Here is a 12,188-nt window from a genome sequence, read left to right on the forward strand (position 1 = left end):
GCCCATTTATTGATTAGGTTATTTGTTTTTTTGGTGTTTAGCTTTTTGAGTTCTTTATATACCCTAGAGATTAGTGCTCTCTGATGTGTGAGGGGTAAAGATTTGCTCCCAAGATATAGGCTGTCTATTCACCTCACAGATTGTTTCTTTTGCTGAGAAGAAACTTTTTAGTTTGAGTCCATCCCATTTATTGATATTTGATCTTAATTCTTGTGCCACAGGAGTCTTATTAAGGAAGTTGGGACCTAATCCCACATGATAGAGATTAGGGCTTACTTTTTCTTCTATTAGATATAGGGTCTCTGGTTTTATTCCTGAGTCCTTGATCCATTTTCAGTTGAGTTTTGTGCATGGTAAGAGATAGGGGTTTAATTTCATTTTGTTACATATGGATTTCCAGTTTTCCCAGCACCATTTGTTGAAGAGGCTATCTTTTCTCCAGTGCATGTTTTGGGCACCTTTGTCTAATATAAGATAATTGTAATTTTGTGGGTTAGTCTCTGTGTCCTCTATTCTGTACCACTGGTCTACCAGTCTGTTTTGGTGCCAACACCATGCTGTTTCTGTTATTGTTTCTGTTATTGTTACTCTGTAGTATAGTTTAAGGTCTGATGCTGCCTTTTTCACTCTTCCTGGGAAGGATTGCTTTATCTGTTCTGGGTCTCTTATTTTTCCAGATGAATTTCATGATTGCTTTTTATTTCTATAAGGAATGTCATTGAGATTTTGATCAGAATTGTATTAAATCTGTGTAGTGTTTTTGGAATTATGGTCCTTTTGATAATATTAATTCTGCCTATCCAAGAACAAGGTAGATCTTTCCATCTTCTAAGGTCTTCTTTGACTTCTTTCTTTAGGGTTCTCTAATTTTCATTATAAAGATCTTTCACTCTTTCTTGAAGTTGATTCCCAAGTATTTTTTTTTTTTGAGGCTATTGTAAATGGGGTAATTTTCCTTGTTTCCCTTTCTGACGATTCGCCACTGATATACAGAAAAGCCTTTGATTTATGGGTGTTGATTTTGTATCCTGCTACTTTGCTGAATTCATTTAATAGTTCTAGAAGTTTTCTGGTGGAACTTTTAGGGTTTTCTAGATATAGAATCATATCATCAGCAAATAGTGCCAATTTGAGTTCTTCTTTTCCAATGTGTATCCCTTTCTTTCATCTCTCTAATTCTCTGGCCAGTGTTTCAAGAAGTATGTTAAATAGAAGTCCTGAAACAGGGTATCCCTGTCTTGTTCCAGTTTTTAGAGTGAATGCCTTCAATTTTTCTCCATTTAGAATGATATTGGCCTGGGGCTTAGAATAGATAGCCTTTATGATGTTGAAATATGTTCCTGTTATCCCTAATTTTTTGAACATAAAGGGGTGCTGTATTTTGTCAAATGCTTTTTCTGCATCTATTTAGATGATGTATGATTCTTATCTTTAAGTCTATTGATGTGATAATTACATTTATTGGTTTCTGTATGTTGAACCAACCTTGCATCCCTGGGATGAATCCTACTTGATCAATGGTGCACGATCTTTTTGATATATTTTTGTATTTGGTTTGCCAGAATCTCCCTGAGAATTTTTGCATCTATGTTCATTAGAGATATTGGTCTGAAGTTTTCCTTTTTTGTTGTGTCTTTGCCTGGTTTTGGAATCAGAGTAATATTAGCCTCATAGGATGAGTTTGGAAGTGCTGCCTCTTTTTCTATTCCTGAAATAAATTGAAGAGTATTGGTATTAATTCTTCTTTAAAGGTCTTGTAGAAGAACATGGCTGTTTATCCATCCAGTCCTGGGCTTTTCTTGGTTGGTAGACTTTTGATGGTGTCTACTATTTCATCACTTGAAATTGACCTGTTTAAATTGTGTATATCAACCTGATTCAATTTGGGCAAATTATATGACTCTAGAAAATTGTCGATGCCTTCAATATTTTCCATTTTACTGGAGTACAGGTTTTCAAAATAATTTCTAATTATCTTCTGTTTTTCTGTAGTGCCTGTTGTGATATTTCCTTTTTCATCACCTACATTAGTGATTTGAGTTATCTCTTTGATTCTCAGCATGGCTAAGGGTCTGTCAATTTTATTTATTTTTTTCAAAGAACCAACTTTTGTTCTGTCAATTTTTTCAGTTGTTTCTTTTGTTTAAATTTCATTGATTTAAGCTTTGATTTTAATTATTTCCTATCTTCTGCTGCTTTTGGGTGTTGATTTGTTCCTCTTTTTCTAGGGCTTTGAGATGTAATGTTAAGTCATTTATTTGTTGACTTTTTCTTCTTTGAAAGAATGAACTCCATGCAATGAACTTTCCTCTTAGAACTGCTTTCATAGTGTCCCAGAGATTTTGATATGTTGTATCTATGTTCTCATTCACCTCTAAAATTTTTTTAATCTCCTCCTTCATGTCTTCTGTAACCCACTGTTCATTCAGTAGCATATGGTTTAGTCTCCAGGTATTGGAGTGGATTTTATTTTTTATTTTATCATTGATTTCTAATTTCATTCCATTATGATCTGATAGAATGTAGAGGGTAGTATCTCTACTTTTTTATATTTGCTAAGAGTTTCTTTGTGGTATATTTGGTCTGTTTTAGAGAAGGATCCATATACTGCTGAGAAGAAAGTGTAGTCTCTTGTTGAAGGATGAATTATTCGATATATATCAGTTAAGTCTAAATTATTGATTGTATTATTGGGTTTTATAGTTTCTTTGTTCAGCTTTTGTTTGGAAGATCTATCTAGTGATGAAAGAGGTGTGTTAAAGTCACCCAAAATTATTGTGTTGTGGTCTATTTGATTCTTGAACTTGAGAAGAGTTTGTTTGATGAATGTAGATGCTCATTGTTTGGGGCACATATATTTATAATTGTTAAGTCTTGTTGGTGTATGGTTCCCTTGATCAGTATGTAGTGTCCTTCTTCATCCTTTTTGACTGACTTTAGTTTGACGTCTGCTTTATTTGATATGAGGATGGAAACCCCTGCTTGCTTCCGTGGTTCATGTGAGTGGTATGATTTTTCCCAACCCTTCACCTTCAGTCTGTGTGTGTCTTTTTCTATGAGATAAGTCTCTTGGAGACAGCATATTTTTGGGTCTTTTTTTTTTTTTTGATCCAATCTGCTAGTCTATGTCTTCTGATTGGTGAGTTTAAGCCATTAACATTCAGGGTTATTATTGAAACATGATTTGTATTCCTAGCCATTTTTGTTTATTTTTGATATTTAATGTGTGTTGGTTTCTCCTCTATTTAGTTTTTTTTCTGATTTTTCTAAAATGTAATCACTCCCTTTGTTGATTTTCATTATTGTTTTTCATTTCCTCTTTTTGGAATATTTTGCTGAGGATGCAGGCTTTCTAATTGTAATTCTTTTTAACTTTTGTTTATCATGAAAGGTTTTTATTTCATCATCAAATATAAAGCTTAGTTTTTCTGAATATAAGATTCTTGGTTGGCATTCATTTTCTTTCAGAGCTTGTTATATGAACTCCTTCTCTAATATTTCATCAACTTCGCTGTTCATGGGTTCTGTTATTATAGTGTCCTGGCATCCTGGATCTGGGTCCTGCCCAAGTTGGAGTAGATGGATCTAGGTCGCTGGGCTTGACCTCCCTAGGTAGTCGGATGGTTCGAAGTGGCAGTCCTGCGCCAGAGGCTAGGCTCTGGAGGGTGTCTGCCCCGCCGGGGGATGGGTGGATTGTGCCTGGTGTACCTGGGACCCACATAGGCCAATGTGGGTGGATGTAGGCTGCCAGGCTTGACCTCGACAGGTCAGCAGTTTTTACACATAAAGATAATGATGTAATTTGCAAAACTTTAAGTTTCAGAAAATGAAATTGAAGGTTATCTACCTTAATAGGCCTATTTTGACCATGTAGAAGAAAATAGCAAGTGTCCATGATCTGTGGCTCTACCTTCAGAAATTCTATCAAAAGAAAACCTGCACATACCAGCAGGGGCCACAGGGTGGAAAGGAGAAAATGGATCAGTGCTCTTAATGAACTGGGGTCTCATTTTCATTAAAAAAAAAAAATGAAAATCCATTCTGCAATCAAGTTTTTGTGCTTTTCTTTTAAATGAAACCCTTATCCTATATTATCTTTGAAAAGCTAGTGATAACAGTGTTTGAGAAAATGAACACAGATTTGCTAATTATTTTCTATCCTAAAACTTTCCAGATATATTTTCAGCCTAGTATGTTTTTGATTAATAAAATTAGAGTTGGAATGCAGGCCGGGATAATTTGATTTTCAAACTAATACCAACATTTTTTTTTTTCCCATGGAGGCAGTACTGATCATGTGAGGTGTGCTGTTCTGAAATCTGCTGGGTTCTACACTGACAAGATGTGCAGTCCTAAGAAAGTCCTAACCTCTCTGAACATCAGTTTCTTTTTTTATAACAGATTATATGGATAAAATAGTTTTTGGAAAATCTATGAAAAGGACATAGCTAGATGCCAGGCATGTACTACTTGATCAGAATTATAAGCCATTCGTATCATAAATAATCTTAAATGTCAAGGATAATGTATGGTGTTAAGGGAAATTTTAAAAATAGGTAAATTTTAAGCATTATATAACAGATTTATCACCGTTAATATTAGCCTTTCGGGGGCTGGGTTTGTGGCTCAGTGGTAGAGAGCTTACCTAGCATGGGTGAGACACTGGGTTCCAACCTCTGCACCAGATAAAAATGAAATAAAGATATTGTGTCCACCTACAACTAAAAAAAAAAAAACCCAAATATTTTTTTAAAAATCAGCCTTTCTACAGTTTTATAGCATAGTGATGTCAGGGATTCTTTAGTCCTTTGAAGTTTTTCTCTTATACTAATATCTCTAGGCTGCTGTGGCTTATGTTGCTTTTTATGTTCCTTAGCAGTGTTACCCATCATTTTTAGTGACAATGAGATTCCTGTAAGTGGCCACTGTGCTGCATTATAACGTATTACTTTTAACATAGTTGTAGATGGTAGGGGGAAAGTAAGCACTGATTTGTTTATTATTCAGTAACAATATACCAGGAAAGTCTCACCCTGTGCTAGGTTCTGATATAAGGGCCAAGATTCAAAATATCGAGGATGGATCTGGGGGTGTGGGGGTGTGGCTCAGTGGCACAGCACTTGCCTACCATGTTTAAGGCCCTTAGTTTGATCTTCAACACCTCCCCCCTCCCCCTCCCTCCCTCCCTCTCTCTCTCTCTCTCTCTTTCACACACACACACACACACACACACAGCAAACAAACACAAAAACATCAGAATGCTTTGGTTTGTGCTTCAAGGATCTTTCGGTCTTATGGGGAAGATGATGGAAATGGTCATGAGAGGTGATCAGGATCACCTAGCTCAATCTTCAGGCAGTAATGGGTGCAGAGGGGCTTCCCAGAGGAGATGAACAGCACATGAGGTGTGAGAAAGGAATGAAGGCTGTCAACTGAGATTCTGTGGACGACCAGTAGCATTGGTATCAAAAGAAGGAACTGAAGGAATTTTGAGGAACTCAGTTTTGGAGATGTTTACTGCAGCACAAGTGGACATGTCTAATAGGTTTTTTGGATGCTCAAAAAATGAGAGGAGGTAAGAGAGCTGGGCTCTGAATCAGTTTTAAATTTTACACTCCTAATCTTTCACCAAATACTTAGTCAGTGTCTTCTCTTATCAATAACTCTGATGTCATTGATGGTCAGAGATTGTTCTCATTTCTGTAGAAGCAACCAGGGGTACATAAGGGTTTCTAAGGCTTATTTTCTTTTTCTCTGACAAGCAGGCACTTGGCCTCCTTGTTCTCTTTGCTTCCAAGTCAAGAAGCACCAGGAGTTATTAACTTAGCTTTCCATTTATACTTGGGCAGGAAAAATAATAATAATAATAATAATAATAACCCTTTCTTTTTCTCAGGAATCCAAATGACAGTCTTCGTATATAAGAATTGCCTGGTTGGTAGAAGAGGAAACATTAAAATATTTTTTGGCGGGGCTGGGGATATAGCTCAGTTGGTATAGTGCTTGTATCACATGCACAAGGCCCTGGATTCAATTCCCAGCACCAAAAAAATTTTTTTTTTTCCTTTTTAAAAAGTATCATCTTGGGCTGGGTTTGTGGCTCAGTGGTAGAGTGCTTGCCCAGCATGTGTGAGGCACTGGGGTTCGATTCTCAGCACCACATACCAATAGATAAATATTTAAAAATTCATCAACAACTAATAAAAATATTTTTTAAAAAGTATCATCTACATGGAATGTACAAAACAATCCTCTTGAGAGGTTGAACTTTTAACATTCTAATGAGAATTACTTTCTGGTTTGTGTTTCAGGTTCACAATATTTGCCTAAATCTTTTCAGAGGACAACTGTGACTTCAAGAAAGAGGTTCCAAGTGGCATCTTGATATTAATTCACCAGAACCATGGACTCACTGGAGCATCCAAAGCCTCAGCATACCATTTTTCACTTGAAAAGTGGAAGAACAAGTATTATACTATTTATCTGTTTATCTGACAGTCTGCAATGTTAGGCTACCTGAGTGAAATGCAAATAAAATAAGTAATTTCATTTGAATACCTTACATTCTAAAGAGCATGAAAGTCAAAGTCACTAATCTTCTTTACTGGGAGCATTCCTGAGGTTCTTCAGGCTTTGCTCAGAAGATCTAATATGTGTTTCAATTCCATCATTCTATCAGTTAACGCACACAGAGTGTGTGCCTATATGCACACTCGAATAATATATATGATATATATTATCTAGGTCTATGCCATTTTGTAACTTTGTACCTTAATTTTTAAAATCTCATTCTCTTAATAATTCCATCAAAATCCTAATCACTAATAGATATAACTTCCTTCCTTGAAAACTAGTAAAATTGTGTTTGAGATAATCTGTCCCATTTGGAAAAGATTCTGATTATTCTAGTCATGGTGCTGACTTTGTTATATATGTTTAAAAGTGCTTTAATCATGAGCTTCTTTGTGCATCGTCAGTGGCTAATTAATTTTAAGCCAACTGTGTGTTACTAGTTTTTATTTCAAAGCCAGGCCTTGCATTTGAAAGTCCCCACATTTATATATTTTTAAAGCTGAATACAAAACATAATTAAAACTGGTTCTATATGGCTTCATCCTCATTATTTCAACTGAGTGTCCATGCACTGGAGAGAAAGCTTTGCAGCAGCATCGTCCTTATATCGTCACCATCTCATCTGTGCTCTAATGTCACCTCTGCAGTAAAGTCCCCACCCAGCCCATTTGCTTGAAGCAGCAGCTCCATGCCCCCCCACCCCCCCACCCCCGAGGTCTTCCTGCCCTGCTCTGTCTTCCTCAGTGTCCCTATCTGACAGTACTGTAGAAAATGGAGTGGGAATGGAAAGGAGAAATGTCAGTTGGAGGCAAAGCTAATTTATAGTGGCTTAAGTCCTTGTATTCATCTCAGATCAGCATTATTTTTTCTTTGCTACCAGATAATTGTACCTTATCAATCTGATTTTCACTAATCCAAGTTAAACTTTATACACAAGTCTCGACCATGCCCAGTGTGATGGAGGGAATGGGTAAAGGTCAGGGAGATGGGCTGGCTGTGAAACAAAAGCTACGAAAGTAGTATATTAAGAAATAAAGACGGGCTGGGGATGTGGCTCAAGCGATAGCGCGCTCGCCTGGCATGCGTGCGGCCCGGGTTCGATCCTCAGCACCACATACCAACAAAGATGTTGTGTCCGCCGAGAACTAAAAAATAAATATTAAAAATTCTCTCTCTCTCTCTCTCTCCTCTCTCACTCTCTCTTTAAAAAAAAAAAAAAAAAAAAGAAATAAAGACAAAAAGGCAAGAATTATATAGTTTCAAAGCAGGGGTGTGTCGGGTTGAGCAGACATGATGGGTCTGGCTCCTAACAATGAGATAAAAGCCAGTGCTTGCTTTATTTATAGCGGTACAGACCAAAGGGGATCCATAGGGATCTCCTTCCTTGGGGACAGGATAAGAGTGGAGATAAACAGGTTGCCCTAGGCAGGTTATGCCCATCTCTGGGTGGTGTTGTTTGATCCTAAGGCTGTGAGGTAAGGCAGGGTGCCAGTATGACCTGGGATTTCTTGAACCCTAGGGATTTCACCCAGGAGTTTCCAGAAAAGCAACTTCCCTGCCTTAATGGCTCAAACAAACCCATAATTTACATATAGCTCGCAACACATAAAAACGTGTATCACATAAATGTGTGACAAATTATTTTCAGACATTTCTGCCTATGAGGGGTGAGGATCATTTTCTGTTAAAGATGTTTGGAAATTAAAAAGTATGCTGAGGGGTTGGGGTAGAGCACTTGCCTTGCACATATGAGGCACTGGGTTCAATCCTCAGCACCACATAAAAATAAACAAATCAAATAAAGATATTGTGTCTATTTTAAAAAAAGCATGCTGAGATTAGTATTAGTGTTTTTGGTTTTGTTTTTCTAAATCACAGAATAACAAGTAAAAATGGGCCTAGAGTCTTGCCTCCATTTGATGATTTCTCCATTATATGCACCACTCCATATTTATAGCCAGGGAACATGTTAGGAAGTGGAAATGAGAAGGACCAGTATCTTTTTACCTCTTTGGGGGTGGCTAGTCTACGGAGCTCAACTCTCTAACTCCAGTGAATATTGCTAATGCTTCGTTTCTCACACCAAGAAGACCAAAGCATTTTGAAAATTTTCTAAATTACTCAACATGAGCTATGGAAACAGATCTAAGAGAAAACACCAGTCTTGGTTCATCAGTTGTCCAGCCTGAGTAATTTCTAGATGGGTGAGTGGTCTGGAACCCCTGTTTGCAGAATCCCTCATAAGTTGCTCTCCGGTCCCCCAGAGCTGCTAGAAGAGCTGTCCATTCCGCTCTCTCCCAGCCCTTCAAGCAACTTTATATTAATCTCTAGACACCATCCAACTGCTTCCCTATTCAGCCCAAATATCTCACAAGGGAGATGGCAGACAGGCAGCCTACCTAACAAAGAGATTGGGCATCCAAGATAAATTCTTTTTTCCTAGAAAATCACTGAATCTCTTTATTATTTTTATAATGGTAAAAAGTACTTTGAAAAATAGAACCAAATACAATGATAGTGAACTTTATCTTCTAAACATTTAGATTAGAAGATCAAGTGCTGTTAGAGATTGCATAAGGACTTGGTTCTCTTATTGATTCTAAAAGTGCTATCTCATAGCAATTTTTTTCCACTTGTGTAAAAGATATTTTATTTATAGGCTAAATGGGATTGAAAGGTTAGTACATAATCCTTATATCAAGGATGGTGCTTTTAAACTAATAAAATAAAAATTAGAGAAGCATTTCCACAACTACCTATTTTGATAAAAGAATCTTAGAATTTTTCTGCTAAAAAATTGCAAAGAGGCAAATTTAATTATTTCTGAGATCACCCAAAACCAAAGAAGGAATGGAGAAAATTTAAAATAATCTAGGAAAGTCTAAAATATCACAGAAAACTGTTAGATTTTATAAATTTAATATAAAAGGAAGTATTCATATATATTGTTCTGACCTAGAGTGGAATTTCTATACCATATTGAGATGTACATTTCTATATATAAATCATTTCAGTATATTTTTTATTTTCATTGTTTTCTTATGACTATAGATCATTGTGCAGGATTTTTAATTCTTTAACTTTTAATGAAATATCAAAGTGTTGAAAGTTTTTAAAAATTCATTGCATTTGTAAAAGCACCTTTACACTCTCAATTTTTATATAATTTATACACCTATCTATTTTACAATTTCTAATACACAGGCATTCATTCAATCATTTCTAACCACATAACAAGCCTTGCCCAGTGAATTCAAAATATATAAACATACATATCTGTGAAAGTTTAGTTCATTTATAAATACTCCACTATATCTCTGTTTCAGAAGATGACATCTCTACTTAAAATCATCATGAACTTATTGTTTCATAAAATATTAATTCCATGTTTGTGTAAAGTGTTCTCAGAATTGGACTGAATAAAAGTTTTGCTATAAAAGAATTTAGATTTTAGTAAAGGAGATATGCCATAAACAAGCGTATACAAAAATACTATAAGGTCAGCTAGCAATAAATGATATGGAGAAACAAAACAAGGCAATGTGACCGAGTACCACTGTAGCTGACATCTTCAGATATCTGTAGCTGGGGTTTGGAGAGGAGGTGTAGACTGGAGATATAATTTGGGAATTGTTGCTTTTACAGGTGCTCCTAAACTTACAATGGGCTTAAATCCTGATAAAACTATCATAAATCCAAAATATCATAAGTCAAAAATGCATTTAATATACCTAACCTACCAAACAACATAGCTTATCCCAGCCTGTCTTAAATGTTCTCACAGTAGTTACATTAGCATTGAGTTGGGAAAAAAATCATCTAACACAAAGCCTCATTCATAATAACATATCGACCATCTCATGTACTTTTTTTTTTAATACTTGCATCCAAATAAAACCTGGTAATGCGTGCACTACACATTAGGGTTATTGACTCTCATGGTTGCGTGACTGGCTGGGCACAGTAGCTTGCCACTCCCAGCATCACATGAATATTCTGTAGCATATTGCAAGCCAAGAAATATTCAAGATTTAAAGTTCAAATTCTGTTTTCTTTGGAATCAGTGTGCTTTTGTATCATTATATAGTTGAAAAATTCTGTGCAGTCATCATAAGTCAGGAACTGTCTGTACAGTCCATAGGTATAAAATGGATGAGATACCTTGTCAGTGTAGACAGACAGTGAGTGTAGAAAAGTAGGGAAGGAGAACAGATTAATAAACTTCTGAGATTTGAGCATGTCAAGTCTGCAGGTCTAGGATGTGAAGAAAAACCAGCATAGTACACTGAGAATGAACGGCTGGTGAAGGGAAGTCAAAATCAAGATAATGTGGAATCCTCAAAGTTAAATGGAGAGAAAAGTGTTTCAAAGAAGGGACAAGACCTGGAATGCTGTTGATAAGTCAATTTATATAAAATGAAGAATTGACCAAAAGATTTAGCCAGATGGAAAATCTCGGTAATTGCAAGGTTTGAGTATGTCCCCCAAATTGATTGTATTGGAAACCTTATCCCTAAAGACATGTGTTAGTGGTATTTGGAATTGGAACCTTTGGGATGTAATTAGGATTAGATGAGGTCATAATGGCAGGGCCCCTATGGTGCAATTAGTGACTTTTTTTAGAAGAGTCTTGAGCTAGCACACTTACCCTATCTTGCCATGTGATGCCCTGTGCTACCTCAGGATTCTACAGAGTCCCTGCCATCAAGTAGATCCTCAAACTTGAACTTCCCAACACCCCAAACCATGAGTCAAATAAACCTTTATTATTTTTTAAAACATCTAATTGAATACTTTATTGATTTTAATGTGGTGTTGATGACCAAACCCAGTGCCTCACAGGTACTAGGCAAGTGCTCTACTACTGAGCCACAACCCAAGGCCAAAACTTTATTCTTTATAAATTACCCAGTCTATGGTATTTGGTTATAGCAAGAGAAAATGGTCTAAGACAATGACCTTTAAAGAAAACCTCTCTTCCTACTGAGGATCATAAAAATTGTAATGGCCAAGGAATAGATATTTGGAGGTACACACAAAGGCAATATGAGAAAGAAAGTTGGTAAACAGGAAAACTATGTTGAGGTTAATGTTTTTTTTTTTCCTTTGTGATGCTGAGGATTGAACCCAGAGCCTCACTCATGCTAGGCAAGTACTATATACACTTTGACCAAATGGCTGGGCACCATAACCAAGTCGACATCTAAGAATTTGCTATTACAAGACCTCCTCAAAGAAAGCTACAAAACATTTATGGAAGAAACTAAAGAAGAGCCAAATAAATTAAGTGATGTATCACACTCATGAATTGGAAGACTCAGTATTATAAAGTGTCAATTCTCTTCATATTGATTTTTATGTTAAATTCAATTGGATATTATTTTTTAAAAAAAAATAGATGTCATTACCCCCGCATGCACACATGCGCGAATGCACGCACACACACACACACACACACATATTACAGATGGCTCTGATACCTAAATGCAAATGGTAAAATTACAAAGTTTCTAGAAATTAACAATGAGAGATTTTCTTTTTTACCTTGTGGTAGGTAAAGGTTTTCTAAACAGGATAAAAAGTATTAACTACAATGGAAAGATTAATAAACTGTA

General features: G+C 36.2%; 1 protein-coding gene across 2 annotated transcripts in view; it reads left to right on the forward strand.

Annotated features, from left to right (window-relative positions):
* The window catches only part of Fam149a (family with sequence similarity 149 member A), a 54,029-nt gene extending 46,920 nt beyond the window's left edge, over positions 1-7,109 (forward strand). For both annotated transcript variants that reach the window (XM_021729026.3, XM_013360311.4), the window contains exon 14: positions 6,312-7,109. In XM_021729026.3, the coding sequence (XP_021584701.2) occupies positions 6,312-6,385 (74 nt within the window). In that variant the 3' untranslated portion in view covers positions 6,386-7,109. The remainder of the gene's footprint in view (positions 1-6,311) is intronic.
* Positions 7,110-12,188: the final 5,079 nt, after the last annotated feature.

Source organism: Ictidomys tridecemlineatus, chromosome 14 (assembly GCF_052094955.1).
Source record: "Ictidomys tridecemlineatus isolate mIctTri1 chromosome 14, mIctTri1.hap1, whole genome shotgun sequence".
Lineage (NCBI taxonomy): Eukaryota > Metazoa > Chordata > Mammalia > Rodentia > Sciuridae > Ictidomys > Ictidomys tridecemlineatus.